This window comes from Nansenia antarctica (assembly GCF_963989245.1).
Source record: "Nansenia antarctica genome assembly, chromosome: 1".
Classification (NCBI taxonomy): Eukaryota; Metazoa; Chordata; class Actinopteri; order Argentiniformes; family Microstomatidae; genus Nansenia; species Nansenia antarctica.
Window position 1 is genome coordinate 106,466,833 of NC_137674.1, and position 23,760 is coordinate 106,490,592.

Here is a 23,760-nt window from a genome sequence, read left to right on the forward strand (position 1 = left end):
GTTCTGCTTTGCAAACTGCTTGGAATAAAAACATGATTTGCATGCGAGAACCTACAGCATAACTTAAAGGACGCATAAGCTGAATGGGATGGTATACGGTTATTTACGACGACGAAAGTTTTCGAAAGTAATGCCATGCTGGAGAGGAATGGATTTAAAGGACAAACATATTTGGTTTCACTGAAATACTCACTCACCTTGATAACGATGCATGTCCCGCAATGTGTGTGAAGAAGAATGCATAAATATTTATCAATTACAGCTGAAGAAAATGGATTTTAACAGCTATTGGAAGAGTTTACCGTGCAAAGGGAGAGCGTCGAGCTGAGTCACAGTATGAATTAACTCACATTTGGAGAGGATAACCTTCATGGGATCACAGACCATTTCAACGTTATAGCCACTGCTGCGATCTGCTCTGACTTTCCCCAATGAGACTCATGAATGGGAATGTATAAGGCTGCGTTCTCAATCCTCAACTGGAGACAGATCATAGCTGAGAGCACCTGGAATTTTGAATGTGGACTGGAATAAACTAATACGAGTTGAAGAAACGTCTTGACCATTTGAACAGCAACTCTACACAAAATCTTAACATTTTGAAGTGTGTCAGTAAGATCTGTCCGCTGCCTATCATTCAATAGAGAACTGCCCAGGCAACCCGCTGCCTTTGCCCCTCATGGACAAGAACTATTTAGCTGATCAAATGGAGTTGACACTTCTGCTTGTTGCCCTGTTATCATGGGTCGCGGTATCATGGGCGGACGATAGCAAGTTGATATCAGACAGATTTGGAGTCTACTGGAACAGCACGAATCCCAGGTAAGAGATTGGAGAAGTAGGCTAAGTCATTTCCAGTGGTGGTAGGTTACCCCGATCGCGCTGTAGAATACTGTGGGCCTATAGCCTATATAGATATATATAGGCTACGTGTTTCATAAATGTAATTGCTAGACATAGGCAGGTAACATAACGTGAGCTTAGAATGATAAGGTTCTATCTCCGTTTAGGGCAGTTCAGAGATATTGAGCGTCAAAGTTTTTACATTCCATTATGTTTTGTGAGATGGAACCTTTGTATTTTATGAATTACTAACTCAAAAATGTCAACATTTAAAAAATAACACCACACAGGCATTAATAAACACCTAATGGATCAGATTATGTAAAAAAAACTTAATTTTGACAAAAGTGGAGATAGAACCTTATAATTCTAACGTCACGATAGGCAGATAACGTAGCATATAAACCTATCTGTGCCCACCCTACTCCTACTCTTGAGTGTAGATTAAATTGTTGGCCTACAGTGTTTTTGTACTCTACTAAAAGTTCATCAGGTCTGAAATAACGCATCAGAATGTCACCATGTTGGGAGTTATAGCCCAAGATTATATCCCAAGTCTGTTTCTAATTGAATATCAGCTTCAGTTTTATTTTATTTTTTAATCCCAATTCTCAGATGTCCCCGATAAGTGTCAAAAGCAGAAGTAGCTGAAGAACTTAATTTATGTTTATACACCCTATTTTATGGCTTTCGGGTATGTTATGTCTGCTTCTTTCACATTAAAGGGGGAATCTGTAATTGGTAAATACATGTTTTACTTTTAAATGAATGATACATAGCCATTGATTTTTGAATAATATAACTTATAAATAGTTAAACGGTCTAAACCCAATCAGAACGGAAATATAACCTTGTTTTACTCCATTGTTTGGAAACAGTGCAACTGTAAATAAACACTGTAGGCTATAGCTTAAAAACATGGTTAAAACTATAGTTTTGATCTCATGGATGGTCAGTCCTTGCATCCATAGTTACATTTCCCCAGCCCCATATCCTCAGCTGTTTACCAAAGAAGTGGTTGGGAGCCCGCTTTGTTGCTGTTTGATTGACAGATTGGACTTTACTTTCGAAATGCAATGTCTGTAGTTTTTATTGTGTTATCAAGTCCCCTATGAGGTGGACCTTTGTGATTTGTTAGGCATGATCAATCACAGACATGCCATCACTTGTTTAGTCACTTTGATCATAAAAAAAAGTTAATGAACTCCAAGAAATCCATAGATATCAATAATGTATGAAGACATTCATCCCATCACATAAGTAAGCTCTTCACCACAATTTGTCCTGGACTTTCCCCCCCCTCAATATTGTTTGCATTAGAATCATATTAACTGACTTTTTTTTTTAAAGAGTAGGCTGTTGTCTTTTGTGGTCTTTTGTTGCATGACTTTCCTGTATATTATGTGAGATCGTTTTTCCTAAAGATCAGAACCTAAGAAGTTGTATTTTAATGTTTTAAAAATGTTAAAATGTTAAATGTGTCTTCAATTTAGGCACATCCATTCATGATCTTCTCCCCGGAGCCATGAGGGTACATGTACTGTAATACCCAGATAGCTTACTGAGCAGTACAAACCATGTTCACTTTAATAACTGTTCAGTTGGACCTAAAACAGGGAAAGTGGTCTTGACCATGCAAAAATGGCTTACTACCAATGTTTGAAACCACAGTGGAGCCTTTTGACAACAGTGAATTCAATAAGTTTGTCTACCCTGTCACATGACCAAGCTAGCAGTCTGATGACTAGGAGATTCCTATTACTCTAGATTGATACAGGCTAGCCTGTCGTTTGATATTCTGGTACTTTTGATGACACTAACGATCTTGAGTAGATCAGATGCTGCTCTTTTGTTTTGAATGCCAGTAAAGTGATCTGTATTGAGATAGGAATCTTGTCCTTTTCGCAATATGAATGATATGATACTGTTGATACTGAATATGATATGGTATTATGATACTGGAAAGTTTGGGAGAGTACTTCCATATAAAACACTGAAATCCAATGAGTGATGACAAGGTTGATGTAGATACAGGTTTGCCTATCTTTTGTGAAATACTTTCACAGCAGAATGTATTCTCTTTTTACACGGGTTTCTTTATTATGACTTCAGCAAACATCCCGTAGGCCTACTGTTGATTTTAAACCAAGTATGTTGGAAAATGCAGACTTGACCTATTTGGAGTGTATTCTATAAACATCTCCCAATTGTTTGGTAGTATGGCATATAGAGTCATTTGTCTATTGATTGTTGTCATAAAAGCTGTAAATCAGAAATCTATATAGTACTGAGGTTAATCACAGAAAGCTAGTGTGGCATTGGAGTTTACAAGGAGAAGCCATACCAAGAGAACAGAATCAATGGCCCACTATAGGTTACATCTGCAAACAGTCTTGAAACTGTAATTTTTAAAAAGTGTTAATTTTTTCACTCTGATGCGGCACATTCTGTTGATCTTTGTAATAACATACTCCCATTACTCAACAATTAACAAAAAAATTGATTAACTGAATGGAGTTTATAATGGAGTTCTATTTTCTAATTCTATTCAAAGGTCAAATGAAACAACAATTGTAATTTGTAACCTTATTTCCTATTGCCAGTGTTTCATACAATATGTGAAAGACTTATTGTTATTGTGAAACAATTGCGCTAAGTCATTTACATGTTAGCAATTAGCATCAATTGAAGAGCCAATATTCTGCTCATGAAAGTTCTGCATATTTGTCTAGATCATTTTCTCGGTAGTTCTGTTTCGGTATGTTGAAGTTGGTATGTGACTTATGAGCAAAACGGCAAGTAGCTATGTCACTTGATGAGCTTTTTGGATACCGTGATCCTCCTTTCTACCTACTAATTTAACGCTATATGTTGCCATTTCATCATATCTGCTTTCTTCCTAGCGCGTCCCCTCCCTGTTGAACTAGATTTGCTTAGGTTATTGGGGAACAGGGGAGCAGTAGCAGCTCTGTGAGGGCCGTCCAGATTATATTGTACCCTATCATTGTATTTCTTGGGAACCTTTGAAGTCAATGACCACGGGAACTCTTTTCAGATCATGAAAATAAGCTTGAGGGGGGTTTGACCTTGGAGTTTGTGGTTTGTGCAAAATGGCTGTGCAACGTTTGCCGTGGCTTCCTCTAGGTGGCGGGATATATTTCTCTCTCTGGTGAACGACGTGGTCCGCCATTTTCTCACTCGATGGAGAGAGACCATCATTTTCGGTATGTCGACAGCCGAAACAAAGGAATGAGATGAAGAACGATCAAAACTAGTTCCCAAAAACTGTTTAAACATGCTTAAACGTCTTTATGATGTGCCGAATCATCATCAAGATGTGTCGAATCTTGATTGAACCACAGTCAAGGATCGATATGTAAGTAAGTGTTAACAGATGATGGGTTTAGTCTAGATTAATTCGTTTTACAGTAATATGCTTTACAGTGTATGCTTTAACATTATGGTTTTAGAAATTAGATGCATCTCTCGGTTACATGCCAAGACTAATAGCCAGTTAGCGAGAACACAAAATCGCATTGTCATTTCGATGTTCCAAAATGGTCGTCTTACATTCACAAATAGTTTTATTTGAAAATGTATGTCTTCTTAATACAGGATGAAAACCACAACATTAGAATAAAGAAGTAAATTCTAAAGCAAACTATACAGAAATGTCAATTCATTAAAACATTATTTTATTACATATAAGGCGAAAGAATAGATCATTTTGAGAGTGCTGCACAGATAAACTTAGGTGGTGAAGCTTCTGCAAAAAGACGTTTCTCATAGTTTGCACACAGGGGTTATGTTAAGGTACTCTCAACAGAGACTGTCCCCTCAAGTGTTGAATGAGAAGAACCCCCCCTTTAACCCCCGTTCGTATGTTCACAAACACTCGCTTTACTTAAATACTGTTTAGCCAATTTCTCAGAATTGTAACCCAGAAGATCTACAGTAATACACTCGCTTTACTTAAATACTGTTTAGCCAATTTCTCAGAATTGTAACACAGAAGATCTACAGTAATACATTTGAATAAAAGTTGCATTCGCTGGTTATTACATTTCTCTTTACTGTTCAAATGACTTCAAATGTACCGTAAGAATATGCCATGGTAACAAAGAATGTAACAATGAATACAGTGCACTGTGTTGCGTGTCCTCTTATGTGTGTCTCTATCGAAACTGGACTCTTCCTCAGCACAGGAGCAGCAAAGTGATGTAAATCTGTTGCCAGTTTACCTATCCAGATGTACGGCATTAAATTGGCTCGTTTCAATTGGCTCGGACTTTAGGGATCACTTGGCCTCTGTTGTGTCCCAAGTGCGGCCGTAATTAATTTGAGGCTTCATGAGTAAGAAGTACCTGCAGAGAAACCTTCCTCTTTCTCTGTGTGTGAAATCTACCTTTCCTGTGATAACACAACACACAAATTACGGTCCTGTTTACCAATCTCTCTCTAATGGAGTTTAATCGCTCTTTAAAGGTCTCAACCTGTTTCCCGTAGGTTATAAACCTCTATCTGAAAACCCCTCCCTGAGATGAGCATGGATGAGTATGCGTTCTCATCTGAACAGGGTTAAGTTGTCTTTGTCTATTTTCTCAATTCCTACCGGTCCCATGACCATCCCCCCCCCCATCCCCACCCACCCCATCCCCCCCAACCCCCCCATTACTGTGGCTGTGGCGAGGCTAGAGCTTAATTGACAGACCATTATGGACTAAATCTTAAATAATCGTAGGAGTATATATACAGAGTCGCTTTGTGCCGTAATAAAAAGTTCCTCTTCTTCTCTGTAACAGGAAATGGGCCATTTAACGTGACGGAGTACAAGGCTCAGCATATTTGTTAGTTAGGAAAATTCGATTCAATTGAACGATTGTCTGCTACGCTCAATTGTGTTAAAAAAACACACACAAAAAAACTGCCTCCTTTTAGCCAGCCGTAATGTGGAGCCATGTAGACTGGCAGCATCTAATTTATATAAGACGGAAGACCATATCTGTCTTGCAACAACATATTATGAATGGTTGTTGGTTCGTTAGTTTGAATTACCATTGGGATATGTATTTCTAAGGACTCTAGAATTCCGGACTCTTGAACTCCTCCAAGAAAACCATGTTGACTTGAAAAATTATTAAGTTATTGAACTCTCGGCCTTATATTTAAAAAAAATCTGAGACTTTATGCACTTCTTAATGAAAATGCAAAAAAGTTTCAGCTCCAAATGTGCATATTGTACCTACAGTGGAATAAATGGTTTTAATACAGAAGGAACCATTAACTGTGTGACACAATGTAACATTAAAGGGATCTAACATCTCATTAAAGATTAAAGTCGGTGCATAATATCTACAAAAGCAATTGGTATGAAAAAGGAATTTGCTAATCAGTAATCTAGGTTCAAAGCCTCATTAAATAAATGACCCGGAGAGTGTAGGAACCCAGAGCCTGCTTCATTTGGTAGGACACAGCACTTCATTTTCAATGTTAATCAAGGTTATGCTAATGTGGGACATGACGAGTTGGGTATTTTACACAGTTCTAGTCCCAAAATGATCAATGCTGGACAAAAACAAGAGCGTTCTTCAAGTTGCTATTTGTTTCTTGGTTTGGTCTAACTAAGATTATTGCTTATAAGTAAAAAAAACTAAACAAATGTATCGGAAACATCTTGAATATTTGGTTAGAAAAGGGCATTTTGTTGGTGACATTTTGAGCACAGACTAAACTAGTACTGGTTGTTGCTCTTGTTGTATTCTCTCGGAGTACAACATGGGTAGTGAACAAATGAGAAGACTCGTGGGTGACTCGGGTGTCCCTGTTTGTTCAGTACGTCTGTCACCAGCTTCCTGTGAACCTCTTTCCCATTGTCCTCACCTGTGTAGAGACACTGCGTACAACTGTCAGGGTCACGTTGGCCGGTAGCTAGTGAACTATCGAGCCTGTTTGGCGGCCTTGTTCTCCATGGCGCACAGCAGTCCTCATTGTTGTCATGGTATTAAATATTGATGAACAATGAGTAAATGCGGACGCTTCGTTTAGCTCTTTCATTTGGATTCAGGAGATAAAGGCTCGTTTGTAAGACCTTTCTACAGTTGTTTATTTTATACTGTTGTTTGTACTTCCCAACAGCTCCAATCGCCACCTCATCATGCCTTATGCACTAGTACTCATGCATTTTAATGCCTGACCCACATTTGCATTGCACATACTGTAGGCAGAGTTGCGTATCAAGAGAACTCGGGAAAACTTTGAACTTGACGTGGTACTCTGTAGCCACTATGGCGCTCTTTTTCTTTTTTTAAAGAAGGTTAACAAAAGTTGTTGTCTGGTTAATCTATTGACTACATATTTCTTACAGTTGGAACTGTGCAGGCCATCTGGTGACCAGAAACTAGTGATACCCCTCTCCACCCAGAGTCCGCGCTCCTGCTCTGCATACATCAGTTGTCTTTCGTTTAGCAGTTTTAGGTTGTGTTGGATTTGTCACTGTATGAAAACCTTGAGATGGAAAATGGAAAATGTGAGGTGTAGGTAAAGATAACTGCAGCACCGTTTTTATGCTACTCCTAACCCTCCTCTTGTCCTTGCTGGTGCAATGGGCTGCATAAAAGTAGTTCTGAATTCTTTCGGGTGTTGATGCTTTATTGCAATCATAGTTTTGCTCTTCTCTCATATGAATAACATTAATGTGATTTATGTGGGATGTATATAATTTTAATAGTATTTATATATTACTTTTTCCTCCAAACAGGACAGCAGTTAATTGCTCCAACATCCTAATAGCTTGTTGCTTGTAAAAAAACAAACATTGCCCGACATTTGACAAATGTAATGAACGTTGGAGATAGGGATGGCCACTCGTAAAAGTAACGATGGCGTTTCCTTAATTGATCTTCGGTAATAGTTTTACTTTTATTGATGCAAATGCACACGCACACAGCGTATATAAAAGCCTCTGTCTTCATTACCTCTTCATCGTACGCTGATGTGGCTTCTCTCTCTCCAGCAGAGCAGTAATTGAATTACTATAATGGAGAGTGGTCTTGCTCTTTTATACAGTAAAAAGCATTTCAGACCATTTTCAGTAAGTGTCCCATCCTCCCTCATTTGTATAGTGTTTTTGGAAGTGGTGGGTTACTTGGACGCAGCAGCAGTACCCAGTGAAGATGGGAAGCCATTTGGTCTGCTTGGTGCCAGTGCAGTGCACCATATTCAATCTTGGAGACACATGTTATATTAATGACTTTCATGGTTGGATGTGTAGGAAAAGGTAAGGGCTTACTGTAATAACAGCATGCAGGGTAGCACATTAAAATGCAGGCGGTCAAGGAGACACAGAGACTCCAGCAGTGCCTGCATATTGCTTGTAAGAGTTTTACGACTTCCCTGAAAGTGCTTTTCCTTTCAAATCTATTTCTTCGAACCGGACAAAGAGAATATCTTTGTAAGGGGTCTGGATAGGAGCCTCCCCAGTTCTTAGGGCCATACTATAGGAGGAAATAGTCGACTGAATGAGTGATAGGGATTACCTCTACTGTATACTGCAGTTATAGTAGGACACTAGGCCGTCTTTCACTTCCAACAGGGATTCATTGGGTCGAAATTCTTGAGCTTTTAGCCCTTATATCTTCATTGTGTTTGATGCTGTTTTGAGTAAAACACAGTGGCAGAATGGAAATAAATCAACATTCCTTTCTCAGGGCCAATAGGAGTGCAGCGCTTATTATTAGTAGAATTAGAATGTCTAACGTGTCATAGAGATTCATTGATGGTCTGGTATTTTAATTGTATTACTGTAAAAAAAAAAGCAAGACACAATGCATTAAAACAGATGTGCGACGTGAATTGAAGTGGTAGTTAGGTCTACCCTTATGTCTGTTTTACCAGGTGCAATACTGTAAACTATGGTTTATGAGATATCTGAGTGTTATTCAGCCAAGTGAGACCCACACATTTCAGCTGAAGATGTATTGTAGGTTATGTAGCAGTTCCTGGGAAAGTTTTATTTGATTGCTTGACCATTTACATGATCACATTTGAACAATAAACGTACAGTATAACCCATACATTTGCTTGATTAAACAATTGCCAGGATATTTCATTTCGGATATTAATTATATTATTATAAATGTACACTATCTCTGTGGTACATAAACAAAAGTTACTGCTTTGAATTATCACAATTTTCATGATTTTCTTTCTCCATGAATCTTTCCGAAATTCTAGATTGCCAAGCGACATAAAGATAATTATGTAGCTAACGACAACGTATGCTGCAATTATTTTGTATTTACTAAATTTTTTACGGAGTACATCTCGAAGAAAATATATACGCTGTTGAATAGTTGTTTTGTTCACATTATCGCTATATCTGAATAAATATTTAATCGCTTAATCACATATTGTAATATGTACATTTTGTATTACAAAAAGTATACAGTGCATTTTTGGATTTTGAATTTCTGCTATCCAGGATCTATTTAAAATAAGAATGTATTGATGTATGGTATGAAATTCAGAAAACTGAAATTATAATAATAAGTGTAATGTATTATTGTGTAGTTTAGCTGTGTATGTAGTGACATACATGTAGCATTCCAAGTTGGAGCATAAATAGTATTTTAAATGTTTTACATTTACATTTGCATACAGCCCTTTCCTATTGTACGCATTGGCCCACAACAGAGCCCTCAACAATACGAGCAACTTCTGTTGCTGTTAGCAATGGTAGCTATCTGACAAGGAGTCAAATTCATAGTAGTAAATGGGTGAATTATTGTTCTGTTACAATGTCTGTACTTCACAGATTGTATAAAATCATAAAAGGCCTATAAGTCACTCAATAATGATTACGGATTTTATTATGATTTGTTTCTGACTGGCAATAAAATTTGGCACATATCCGTAAATTATAAACAAATGTATATCCACATCCTATTCTCTCAGGTGCAGGACAAGAATACATATATGATATCAGTTAATGCCATACAGATGTTTGTACGTTTGTGATGTCAACCTAAATACCTCCATTAAAACTAAAATGTTCTATTTTTGTATCAAATCAATAAATGCATTTAACCGTTGTCGAGTACAACATTTTACTAGAGGAATACAAAGCTACAATCCCAAACTAAACTACATACATCATATTTCTGGACATTTTGCAGCCTAGAGTCTACTGTACAGTACTTGTATTTAATCCTGATCTTGGTATTTCTAAGTTTGATGATTTTTTTCAAAGTTAATAAGCAATTATTGAGAAAACGCATACCTGGGCTTCTGAAAACCATTTGCCGCAGGATAGAGTTGCTGCCTGCCATGTGCAATATGGAGAGTCAACCCCACACCCAATGAACCCAATCAAATACAAGAGCCTGGTCTTTCTCCCTAAATTATGAATGTCATTTAAATCAGGTTTCTTAAACCTGTATGATGGTAGTATTATGCACCTTAGGGAGTTTACACACCTTTTATTAAAGTTATCACTGCAAGGAATTAAGAGTTTTTGTAATCAGATCTTCTCCCAAGCACGTCTGAACACTGTTGACTCTAATAATAAAACTAATTTCATATCTATAATTTGTGTTGCAGTGCAATATTCCTACAATGTATTTTCTCTCTCCGAAGGTGTATGTATCTGTGAACACTATAAATCTGTTAAGGTTAAATTGATCATTTCCAAATTAGGCTACAGCAATTTTGGAATCGCAATGCATTACATTAGCTAAACAACGCTACAAAACCACTCTCAAGCAAAGTGCAACACTCTGTTGTAAAGCTAGTGAAAGACAATACACTTTATTAGCTTGGTATTAATGGGTTTTCTCTAGCATACATCCCCTAACTTATGCTTTAGAATGCGTATTAGATTGAAATTCCCGGTTACAGTTCATCACCCAGTCTGTCAGGGATTTCACATTCTCTCTCAAATGATAATAATAATAATAATAATAATAATAATAATAAATAATAATACATTAGACTTTTCTAGACACTCAAAGACGCTTAATGATGTTGAAATGATACTGTTAATAATAAAATAAAATACAAATATTATTATAATTCTATACAATAATATCTGGGTTTTTAGGGAAAGCAATCTCAGGAAGGTACAGTTGGTTAAACCAAAACTATGCTTAGTTTTTTTTTGGGTTTTGGGAGTTTGGGAGTTTTAGCTTAAAATGGACAGCTCTCACATGCAGTGTGAGTTGGTGCTCCTGGTCGATTCAGGCAGGCTGTCCATTGTGTCTCTCCTGTGCCCTCACCTGTTTCTTCTTAGCGTAGCTTGGCCGCGTGACGGGGTAAAGCAAGTGATGTCTCTGGCACACATGGTTCTGTCTTCAAGTGCGAGAGGGAGGGGATTTGCTGTACCACAGTGCACAGTAAGCGTTGACCTTCAAACAACTGGAGATTTGGAAAGAGAAAGGATAGAGAGGGGGGGGAAAAGAAAAGCTTGAGAAAAAGGGTAGCGTTTCTCCCAAGTCATCTGGGAGTCTTCTTTTCCTGAATAGCAGGCATGTCAAGCCTGTCATTCACATGAACCAAAAGAAGGCCTTTGTCTGTGGTTGGGGTGGTGGGGGGTAGGGAGTGGTGGAGGGGTTTAGGAACATACAGTGGAACAGAAATGGCCTACAATTACTCCAGTTAGCGAACCTGCAGTACATAATATCAGTACATAATATATCCTCAATGTAGGATGGGGAGGTCCACCCAGAGTTGGCCATATGAGCCTCTTTGTGAAGACATTATGGTTCACCTTGTCTTCAGCTGTTTTCTACGTTTTCTATTTCATATTTCATACAGAGTCGATGGAGTTCTTGTATAACTAACAGAGAGGAACTGGATTGCATCGGTCGCTGTGGTTCAAAACCATACTTGAGATACTCCAAGTACGGGCGCAGGTCTAAGGATTTCGATTTATTCTCCTTCAGTAGTAGAAAACGTTGGTATTGGCCTGGTCGCTAAAATAAAATGAAGGAAAGGTTTTACAGCTATAATGTTCTCTGGTGGTGAAACGTAATTATCTCGATACTGTTCTTAATTAACGATTTGGAATATGAAATGTAAAAAGATCCATCACTTTAGATACCCAGAGGATTGTACTGTAGTCATGTTTTTTGCATGATGTAATGTCTGAAATACCATAGAGTGAGAGACAAAATACATTTTCCAAGATGCTCCTTCTGACATGTACTGTAAACGTTAAAGTATGGCATAGTCAAAGAAGGTGCTAGACCTTGGCAAAAAAACACATTTTCAAAACATGCAGTGTGTTTGATTTAACCTGCCGTGCATGCATTCCTTTTGACCACTGAATTGGTTTCATTGTGCCTCACAAGCTTATTCAAGCACACGTGCAATATTTCAAATATGAAATTAGTATTTTCTGCAGGTCAGCTGTGTACCCCACTATGATGCTCTGGTAGTCTTTGGACATTCATGTGTGAACTGACATCAGCTGCCCCCACAGGGCTTTGATAACATCAAGGTTATTTTATTTCAATGGCAGCACCTGTACTGATGCTGTTGAATTGAAGCTCGCTTTTTGCGCTTTTTTTACCTTTCTGGTCACAGCCGAAGAATGGGCTGCCAAGGACCTTTTAATATCTCTCACACAAAGGCAATCACGTACCATTTTTCCAAAACTTGACATTTCATAGTTTCTTGTGACACTGCACTCCTGAATCACAGAGAAATGAATGAAGGTGACCTCCTAACAGTGGTGTGTTAGCAGGCAGGAAGGCAGGTCGCTTCTGAGAGGGAGATGGAGAAAGACGGGATGAGGGGGAGGGGACTTGGGGGAGAGTGAAGACTGCTTGAAGACTGGGACAGGCAGTAACAGGAGAAGAGGTAACATGACTGGTGTGACAATGGAAAATGAGCAAGCACTGATGGCGCATGCGCCAAAATCTCTCATGACTAGGGGCAAGGAGCTCTGAAAGTGGGTTACAAAGAGTGGCAAGGGAATAATTGCAATTTAAGCTTTGGATAGGCTTGTTTGGGATTCATTTTCTCAATTTAGGACTAGTCAAGCTTGAAAATGAAATGATTGTATAGAAATGTGCCCAAATATATAGGCCGTGAACACAGTGTCGTAATATGGACAATATTTGGACCACTTATTTTGAGCTCTGTGAGCTGCTGCCTGTGACTGCTGTTGAATTAGCGTAGCATTTGAAACCGTTTTAGGGTACGTAAATGGAACCAGTTTATAAAAAAAGGTATTATTTACAACTTCTCTATCTCTAATTTTAAACCCTTCACAATCAGCAATCTGTCCTATTATTCACTCATAGGTGACTGTACAAAAAACATGCTCAGATCACAACCTCCCAGTAGCAGATTACATCTCTACACCATCTTTTGTTTGGGAAAAACACCTCACATCACCACATCAAACCACTCAAGTTACAAGGAACTCCTCCCTTCATCACCTTTGCTGCTATATTCCCTATACTCTATGCCTGCCTACTCTATTGAAACACGAATACCCGACAATATCGGGGAGTGTGAGATAGCCTAGGTGCTGTGTAGCCTAGGTGCTGTGTGAAACGCGACCGGCGGTAATCCTGTTGGCGGTGCGATTTTGTTGCACTACCCCGGCTCCCGAGTGATGATAAAGTGCAGCCTCACCTCAGGGCCGCGGTGAAGCCGGCTGAACATCAGGATATGGGGAGAGATTACAGAGCCTGTGTAGTCACTTTAAACAGGATTAACCATTCCAGCTCAGGTGCTACACTAATAGGATTAGGGACTCCTTTTTCTTGTTCATCCCACCGTTGAGCCGAATTATGGGCCCCCGAAAACAAAGGTGTGTTTTTGGACGGTGCAAGGACACAAGGGGATAGATGGCTCTTAGGTGGGGGGGTGGGGGGGAGGGCGGAGGGCATGTTTTTTTTTAAATGGGGCCCCCCCACACATGCTATGTTGAGAGTGACCCCATATCGAACGTCACCAAACACTTTCGGGGTCTTCTTAGTTTGAATTAGTACTTAATTAGTGTGCGTATTGATGGGGTGATTGCAGTTTTCAATTTGTACTTGTGTACTTGGTACTTATTTTGTATTCCAGTTTATTATCCTCTTATTTAAGTTATAAGTTGTGATCTGAGATTTCTCCTATTCAGACAATCTAACTTTGATATTGTCTTTGAATGTCTACTTTACTGCATACTTGGCTGAGCGTGATTGCATTAAGCAGTGTGTTCAAGAAATACCTCAAATGTAATTCTGAAGTTCAGGTTTGAGTGGCCAGTAGTAGTAGTAGGCTCTATCCGTTTAGATGAGAATAGTTTTTCTCATCACGACTGCGTTATCGCTCCAATTTCTATCGGAATGAATGATCCCGCATTTTCATTTTCCCTCCCGATCCCATCAGAATGATCCTCATCACTTTAGATATAATCTCGCTTAGGGGACTGTTTCTGTGATGAGCTGTGAAAAGAGGGGTTGATCTCTCCTTTGTGCCAGGGTTTGGTGTGGGCCCACAAGAGAAACCTAGAGGGATCTCCTTCTAATCCAGGGGTTTATCCTTCAAAAGCCACCCTCCTCTGGAAGGCTTTGAGGTTCTTCACACAAGGCTCTGCTCTGGCGGCCCTCTCTAATAGGTGGGGGTTAAAGTTTGCTGAAGTGGGGAGGGCTTGTTCATTTAGGGCAGGAGGAGAGAGAGAAAGACACTGGGGGCGGGGGGTTGTGTAGATATATCTTCTGGATGATCCTGAGACGGAGGCCTCCAGGACGTGGTACGTCGTGGCGGTGTGTGAAGCGGTTGTGTAAAGTTGTGGAAGAAGCTGTTCACCCTGTTAGACAGGGCTTTCAGGGTCCCCCTGGTAGCCGGGGGGGTTGTGGTGGGGGGTAGTGTACATGTAACCAAGGGTAAGGTCTTATGTGTCCATCAAAAGCTGGCCTGCTCCCTCTCCCCCTATGGATTCAGACAGGCATACGTTTCAAAGAATGCCAAGTTGCCCCTTTTAAAGCAGTTTGCCAACGATAACTCAAAAAGAAACCATTATGTCTGCTCTCCAACACTGCACTTCAACTTTTAAGCTTTGCCTCATTGGCAGCCTTCGATCGTTAGATTTCTCTTTAGCAATTGATAGGACCAAACTTAGAGGGCTGAATTGCCCATCACAGCCTTTCTCTCCACTGAGTAAGGAGCATATAACAGGGTTGTCCGATGAAGATTGTTACAATAAGAGGCTGATTTCCCCTTATGCCTCTTGAACATGGCCACGATATCCAACCATGTAAGTAGACCTTCAATCTCTTGACTGTATTCACAAGGTCTACCCGTAAAAAAGCAGCAGTATCTTGGCTTGGTTCCCAGGGAATCGCCATCACGACAAGCCTAAAGACCTTGAAATACTATCTCAGTACCACCTCTCAAGAGTGATGGTCCATATGGTTTAGCTTTGGGGTCTCCTAGACTAGTTTTTATCACTCCCTGCCTCTTAGCGTTAGGGATTAAGATCCTCTGTCAGTCCGACAGTCTACTACACACAGAGCAGAAACCCATCTGAAAGCAATCTGGCTGGATGCAGAAAATGAATTCCCTCAGGATTTTTTTTCATGTTATTGACTGATTAAAAAGAGCATTAATCAGCAGTCGGCAGTCAAGTTAACTTCCATTTGGTATAATTTGTATCATTGGACAATCATACAGCTGAAAAATGGGTAAGGTATTGATTATTATAAAATCAAGGCCACGGCTGGGCCAATGCTCATTTCAAAGACCACAGCTGTCAATACAGGCCTAGAAAGGCCCATTTAGCAAAATAGTCAATGGCATGTGGGATGGGAACATTGCAACACTGCCTTGAATAGTTAGCGAAGGGAAATTGCTCAACCCCTGTTGAATGAAACGCTATTCTCAGTTGTCAAGGATACAGCTGCTGCAACAACAGTTACAAAAGTCTCACCGTAGATATTGTGCTTGTTTAGTCCGACGTACAGGCTGATTTTTTTATTGATTTAGTTTTCCTCTATCGGATAGCTTTAGGGGTTAGTCTTTTTATTTGTCATTTGATTAAACAACTTAATCAGCGAAATATTCAAGACAGTATTCAATTTGTTCAAAACATTTAATTGTGTTGCTGTGACCACAGCACATAGATCAGGTTGAGAGACAGGGACATTGAGAATGTGTTTGCCCCTGGTTCTACATTCTTTATTGTGAGCCCAGAAGTGAGGAACCCGACATAGAAAGAAATGTGTGTAGTGCACACAAGCTTGGTGCTAAAACATCTGTGTGGCTTCCTTGCCCTTCCCCAATTTGCAGGTCACCCTTTGAGCTGTCTTTTGAACTGAGCCCTGCTTCATCTGTTCTGTGACCCACTTTCCCCAGATACTTCATTATGGCAAAGATTCCTCCGAAAATATTCAAGGCATCTTACGGGGGTCAGACGTGGCATCTTCTCTTCCTCATGTCTTCCAGATGCTCAAGGTTCACCAAGGATGCCAGGGACCAAGAGGGCACTTCCTCATTACCTCCGCCGCCATTCTCGTTAACCCCCCCAAAACGAGAGATTCAACTAGGAGCACAAGGAGCAGCACCTAATCTGTTTATTGTCCACATTTTCTTTCAGGGATGTCAATTAATTGAAGTCAACTACTAGAGTGCAGCCATGCATAGGGTAATACATTGAACTCCTCTGGTTCTCATCAATGACCACCTGCACAATTGTAGTATAAGGTTTATTTCTTACCACTTGTTGACATCAAACTTATTCAAATACAATCAGACTTGACCCGATAAATCTTAACAGATTTACAAAATAAAAATAGGAAACAGCTTTCCTGTGCAAAAAACTGTTATGTAAAGGCAGACAGCAATCTTTTTTTTGTTTTATTACTAAACTTTAAATGATGTGGTATAATGATTGAATCACCATTCAATCTCACAGTTGCTTATCAACTCTGTAATTTAGATTTTTAAAACTACTTGGAAATCTTCCAGTTGGGGAATCCTGTCGTATGGACTTAGAATGTAGATATATTGATCTTTGTCCAGTGGAGGGACTTAGACAATGCTTTTCCTCTCTTGTCTCTTCACACTCAGTTTTATTTTCCATTATTCACAATATTGTGCACAAAAAAAACATGTTTATATTATATATTTGTTGTTCACTATGAAATAAAAATAAATAAAAAATAAATTGTTTTCTAATCTCTAATCATGAGGACCAATGTGCAGTCTTGCATGCATTTGAATGACAAACTCATACAGTTAGCAACTGAAATGTGTTGCCAGTTTTTTGGACAGATGTGTAATTGTATAAAGTACTGACCAGTATTGACCAGGTCTCCCTTGTGAAATAGATTTTTTATCTCCATGACATTTATCTGGATAAATATTTGTTAAATGAAAACAAACTGTAGGCTGATGTGCTGAATACTTCATAGCTTCTCAGAGCAACTGCTTTTAATCTTAAAATAAGATAAACTAGGCTATTAGAGCTTTTATGACTCTCAAGCTTCTATACATAGTTTTGTTGCCTCACCTATTTTTATCCATTCATTACTGCTCCCGGGACAGCCTACTCACCGCTTACAACTGGTTACATCGTTATGGAAGGGGGAAAAAACACACCTCCATTTCACAAACGTGCACCTTTTAATAGTCTCATGACTCTTTTTCCAAAAGATAGTCTTGGCGGTGGTTTGAATGACTGCTCGCTCAAGCGTAGTCCAAATAACTTGTGTTTTTGAATTGCCACTTTGTGTTGCCTGGGTACATTAGCAGGGCTTGGGAGAGAGGGGAATTTCACGGGTCATTACCACTGTTCATAACCACACCTATTGAAAAGGACTTTGCAAGATGTGGCCTTCACAGGACTCTATGACACTCTGTCTGTCCTCCCCCAGGGGTTAGAACTGTGTCTCAGAAACCAAGGTACTGTAAATAAGCACAAGGAGGGGGATGAGGAGGAGGGGGTTGAGGAGGAGGGGGATGAGGAGGGCGGAGGCGAACCTGACTAAAGCTCCTGTGTTCCTCCCTGTCCGTCCTTCGGCTGCTCGAGGGTTGAGTTTGAAGTTCCTGACGACCAGACTCACAGGAGCTATAGGGCCTGATGGAGCAAGTGAGTGTGTGAAGTCCTTCAGGGAGCTTGGATCCTGTTCCAGCTCTCCCCTCTGAGGGCTGGTCGAAAGAGGGGGAGGGAGGGGGGGAGAGAGAGCGGGAGAGAGAGAGAGGGGGAGAGGGAGGGAGAGAGAGGGGGAGAAAGAGAGGGGGAGAGAGAGAGAGAGAGGGAGGGAGAATGAATTCCAAGATATTCTGAGGACTGTTTTAATCTGTCGGTGGAACGGGGCAATTAGGGAATCCTCGGAAGCAGCGGGCCAGTGAACCCTTTATTGCAGCGCCCGGCTCGACACACACCGGGATTAAACTGGCCGAGAGGGACTCTGCTGGAAGGGTCTTTTCTGCCACATTAGCTTTAACAAAAAGGATTACTGTGGTCGAGGAAACTCACCCCCCCACCCCACCCCACCCCACTCCACTCCCCACTCCAGCCCCCTCATCTCCCCCCCCCGTACCTTGTTTCGTACGGTTGCAATTAACTGTAGTTTCTCCATCGAAAGTAAATAGACGGCGGTCAGGTAATTAGAGTGATGGGGACTGACTGACTGACTGGGGTTGGGTTGGGGATATATACTACATAGGCCTTGTTCAAAGTGCGGTAGTATTTTTTTGTTGACGAAACAATGGCTTGTCAATTGAACCAGGTCGCTTGGCTAGTCAGCATGAACAGACCGATACTGTAATGTAGGTAGTGGCTTGTCTGGAGGGGTTCTGTCTCTCTGTGTGTGTGTGTGTGTGTGCGTGTGTGTGTGTGTGTGTGTGTGTGTGGGTGTGTGTAAGATGCTGTCGGTATTGAATTGCAAGGTCTTTTCAGCCATAGAGAGCGGTCAAGTTTCAGATGTTGAAACGGCCTTGCTGAGACTTTCACTTTTTACCTGCGCAGTTGGACTAGCACACATGAGCATGTAAGGAGCAGAGCATAAACAGGGTTTCCCCACAGGGGCTTGTGAGACTGTGTTGGGTGGACCTCGGACCGGATTTTTTTTGTACTCACTGGTGCCCGATGACACCTCACGGCTTTCCTAGTGTTAAGTGCTAGCGGAGAATGTTTTTGTCGATATGGTGGGGGGGGGGGGGGGGTAGATTATCGATAGAGCTAAATTGTATGGACCCACAGTAGATGCAGTGCGAATCCCAAAGATTGCGTCGCTCATGTGTCAAAAATCTCGTAAAAATATTTTCGGTTCGTTGACTGATGAGACTATGAAAGACTACAGAAAGGTGAGAATTGATGAGTCCACTCCCCTAGACCACCCCTGGCCAGTAACAACATGTTTGTATACCAACCCAGTGTCACCCCTAGACGCTCCATTTTAGAAAGTGCTTTCCGATAAATTAAATATGGAAATTATGTCATTCCCTGATTGCTACCGATTTAGACAACAGTCATTACAACCATTCAAAAGCTTTTAGAAAGCTTCAGTGTTCCATATTAGGCACCTTTTTGCACTATCGGTCAAAACAACTTTTACGGGCTACAGAAATAAATAATATTATTTATTATTGTGGCAGCACTATCTCATTATAATCTCGAATAAAACACTTTACACTTTCAGTGTAGTTAGTCTGTGGGCTCTGTGTGAGTTTGGATGTAGTTTTGGAGGTCCTTCAAAAGTCATTCCTTTGCCCTCCCATCTGTCTTCAGTGAAAATGGAAGACATGTTAAATAGGGTGGAGCGCAGTGGCACAGAGCAGAGGGCACTGCAGTGCTGCCCTTAATCTCCTCTCCCCTGTAGTATTGGTTCGACCCCCCCCCCCCCCACACACACCCACACAGCTCTCTTCCATGCCCGCTAATAGGGTACAGCCGCCTACCCCACCCCCACTCCACTCCAGGGGGGGTGGGCACTGAACTGCACCCCGAGAGTCAGAGTGCAGGGGTCTGGAATTAACCCCCCCCCTCAACCCTCAACCCCCAACCCAACAGGGTCTGCATCCTAGCCAAGGTCAGGGACCTGTTTGGGACCACAACACAGCTGGCCAACTCTCTCGTTGAGTCGCTCTCTCTCTCGCTTGGCCGAGCACAGCTCCTCCAGCACGTCTCTTTAGGTTAGGAGTGAGGAGGCCGCTGCCTCTTCCACAGCTTCCCCGAGCCGTAGACGGCTGTCATTCTCAGTAACTGTCATCGGTTGAACAGCACTGCCTGTGTGAGGATGTATGCTTTCAGCCTGTGTCTGGCTTTTTGACCGTTGTGTGCACTCGGTGAACTAAATGCGAGGGATGTTTTGATGATTAGTTATTAGCATGCAGTCTAGTATCTGGGTAAACCGGGCGACCTCTTACTGGACCGCTTTCTTATACGCGGCTAAAGGAAGAGATTTTCCTTGTAATGAAAAACAAACAACATTTTGTTTTTCTTATTGCCAATCTATTGAGCCCCGTGGAGTCTATGTAAAAAAAATGAAAAAATGAATACGGAACCTTTTTTTTAATGTCTTGACCCATTCATAATTGATGACCTGAAATTACAGTAGTATTGCCTTTTCATAAATCATTGAAATGTTAAGAACAACAGTTGTTCATATCTTGACTTATCCGCCGGGGAGTCAGTCTCACATGTCGATATGAGCTACAAGAGCCACTGCTCTCTGTAGGTCATTCGAACAAACGAGCGCATAACAAGCCGTACGTTTTCCGAAAAGATCCTTAAAGACTCGTTAGGTCATCACAGCGAATTTAAAGTGTAATCTTTCTTTTCGGCCGCCCTCCCTCCCCCATCTCCGACCTGCACACATTAAGTCAATTACCTCGAGTGCACGGACCGTATTTGAGTGATTGATGAGTATCGATCGCAGTAAACACACGTGTGCATCGCACAGTACATCATCCCCAACTCCGACACATTCATCATAACACGCCGGGGGGGAGGAAAGAGGAGAAAACAGTGTAACGTGATATTAACATCCTAAGCACACCAACCCCAACCTCTGCAGTTGCTCACAGAACCTCGCCAGAAATCAGTCGGGAGTCAAGCGGGACTTACACTGTGTGAATTCCCAGTCTGGGGGTAACCTGAAGCAGGGACCGAATTCCTCAACATGCATTTATACCCGGGCCACTCCAAGTAGAGAGTTTGTGGAGTTTGTGGTCCTGCTCCTGTTGTTCCTTGTGTTTCTGTTTCAGCAATGGCTGGCGCCCAGGGGGAGTCTTTATTAGGAACATTTTCACAGAATAAAACCTTAACAGATTGCTTATTGATCGCTACTGGAGCCAAGCGGTTAAAAAAAAGGGAAAGTGTAAAGCCTTGCCTCCCCTCCCTCTCTCCCTCTCTGTAGCCAAGCCAGGCCTGCCTTATGCCACATTCCATCTCCCACAGCCCTGCAATATCCAGAGGCTGATACCCCTTCATCCCATCCACGCCCGCGTGCAGCCACTGGAGTGGCACTCTCATATATCACCGCCCCAACTGGGGGATTTCTGCACAGAATCACCGCCTCTGTGTGTGTGTGTGTGGTGTGTGTGTTCGTGTGGTGTGTGTGGTGTGTGTGTGCGTGTGTGTGTGTGTGTGTGTGGTGTGTGTGTGTGTGTGTGTGTGTGTGTGTGTGTGTGTGTGTGTGTGGTGTGGTGTGTGTGTGTGGTGTGTGTGTGTGTGTGTGTGTGTGTGTGTGTGTTCGCGCGTGTTGATTTGTTTTGTGTTCAAGATCTTCTTTTTTTATGTGTACCCCCATGGCTTCAGATATACCTGCCATATTGTCTAGATCTAGATGTTGTTTGCAGAGCTTTTGGTGGTCCTGAAGCACAATTCTCAAACGTATATTCCCAGTCAAATATTTGATTGGGCATTTCTAACGCAGCAGACTATAACAATCTTCCGTTATTCTTTCCAGTCTTGTTGAGAAGTATTTGGTGCAACTGCTTTCTGCTTCAACTGTTACCAGATGCTGAGTCAATCATTTGTGCTCCCCAGTTAACAAACATTTATAGCGAGATTGAAAATGGCAGTCCGTTTTGTTGCTAAAGAATATTTGTAGAGCTTGGCGTATGGTAACAAGTTTATTCTGGAAAACTTTGACCGTGGCTGGAAAAGGCTTGATTGAAAGAAAAATAACTAGTACGTTCTGGCAGCGACGTAGCCATTGGTATACAGTTGCCCTCATTAAATACGCATTCACGTCTCATAAACGTTCATACAGTATTCTCAACCATGTTTATCCAATATCTCTCTCCAATAGTTCTCCAACCAAACAACTTTTTCCAATGATAGCATCTGTTGTGTTTTATCCCTAGTTTCTTCACTATATTTACCCAGCCTTTTTGTACTTTCCAGATCTTCCTTTGGAGAGCTAGATGTAACCTCTGACATGATTCTAGACTTGGCATTGAGGTTGTAGATTAATTACTTTGATAATATCATAATTTACTTTGAGTTTTATCCTGAGGCAATATTCTATTTGTTCGACTTGACAGCATATAATAACTCATACAGGAGTGGTACAGTATGGTTGCTTCTGTTGCACTGTTTATTAAATTCTTGTTTTTTTTTCGGAGGACTCTCTCTGTCTCTTGATTCTCTTGTTAATAAGATTCCTCGAGTGGAACAGTTAATTCATTACCCTCTTCCTTAGGGATCTTAAATGTATTTACCGCCTAGAGAAATCCATTGTTTATTGATGGTTTGATATGTGATGGATTGTTTCATTTCCTCTCTATGTTATTGATAAGGCAGCCGCCTAGTGCTCGTTCAATTGATGCATTTGCATTTTAAACACAATGTTTTTTTTTGTGTTTGTCAGATCACAGTTTGCTGCTCCTAACAAAAACCCCATTTCAACTGGAGGATTATTTTTGCATGAAATTGTGTATGTGGAACTGTACAAAGAATTCCAGAAACCAGTCTTCCTGTCAGACATAGAAGTGAATTCATTTGGAAAGTCACCATGAAAACACATTATGGCCTATTGACATCCTGCAAGTTTTTTTTTTTTTTGGATTACATTTAGATTTATTTGAGGAGTTATATGTTTTTTTTTTTTTACCATTTGTTATTTACTACACTGCACAATGGAATTGTTTAGATCTTTATGGAGTTCAGATTTGACCTACTTTTTGGGGATTAATCACTCTCAGTCATGGTTAGACAGGTAATTCACACACACAGTAAAATGACTTTTCTTTGGCAGGGAGAAGCACTAAATACACTAAACAGATCTTCACAATGACAAAGTATTTCACAGGAAAAAAAACAATTACACATCTTTGAAAAATGACTCCATAGGAATTTCTGAATATTGTCAACCAAAATGTTCAAAGACTAAAAGCTCAGAATTGTGGTAAATGCCCAGTTTGCATCCCTCCGATTTATGAAATGATTTCACACAAAACAAATTCCTCCTCCCCCACTGTAACACTTTATTTCACTGAGGGTCCGTCCATACTAGTCCCCCTCTTCCTGTTCCTTGGTGTGTGGAGCAGAGGATTGTAGTAAAGGCAGCGCAATAACTGGAAAGTTAATGGGATTATGCAAATAGCAACGCTCTTAAAGGGCCCATTTGAAGTGGTTAATAGAGATTATGGAAATGGTCCACTGGCTAAGACGCTTGCCACTGGAAATGAAAGGCAATGGGAGAGTGTGAGGGAGGAGAAAATAAATAAATAAGTAAATAGAAAAATTGATATGATGGCCTGTGATGGGAGAGGGGTGAGGCCAATGATACTGCCAGGTGGGGGACATTACTCCAGAGGGTGTCGGAGGGGTGGGAGTTAAATGAAAAGTGGGCTATTGGCAGGGAGTTTGTTGTGTTTTTGTGCTCAGTGTCCATCTTAGCCTCTGAGCTACCCAGCTCAAGCTCCTTTAGCTTTAGCGATTAGCGTTTGTATTGTGTTCAGCTCTTTGTT

At 40.9% G+C, this 23,760-nt stretch overlaps 1 protein-coding gene across 1 annotated transcript in view; it reads left to right on the plus strand.

Annotated features, from left to right (window-relative positions):
• Nucleotides 1-679: 679 nt before the first annotated feature.
• The window catches only part of efna2b (ephrin-A2b), a gene marked incomplete at both ends in the record, with an annotated part of 110,124 nt that continues 87,043 nt past the window's right edge, over nt 680-23,760 (plus strand). Inside the window, one exon of the mRNA XM_080538500.1 lies at nt 680-822. Coding sequence (XP_080394626.1) covers nt 680-822 — 143 coding nt within the window. The remainder of the gene's footprint in view (nt 823-23,760) is intronic.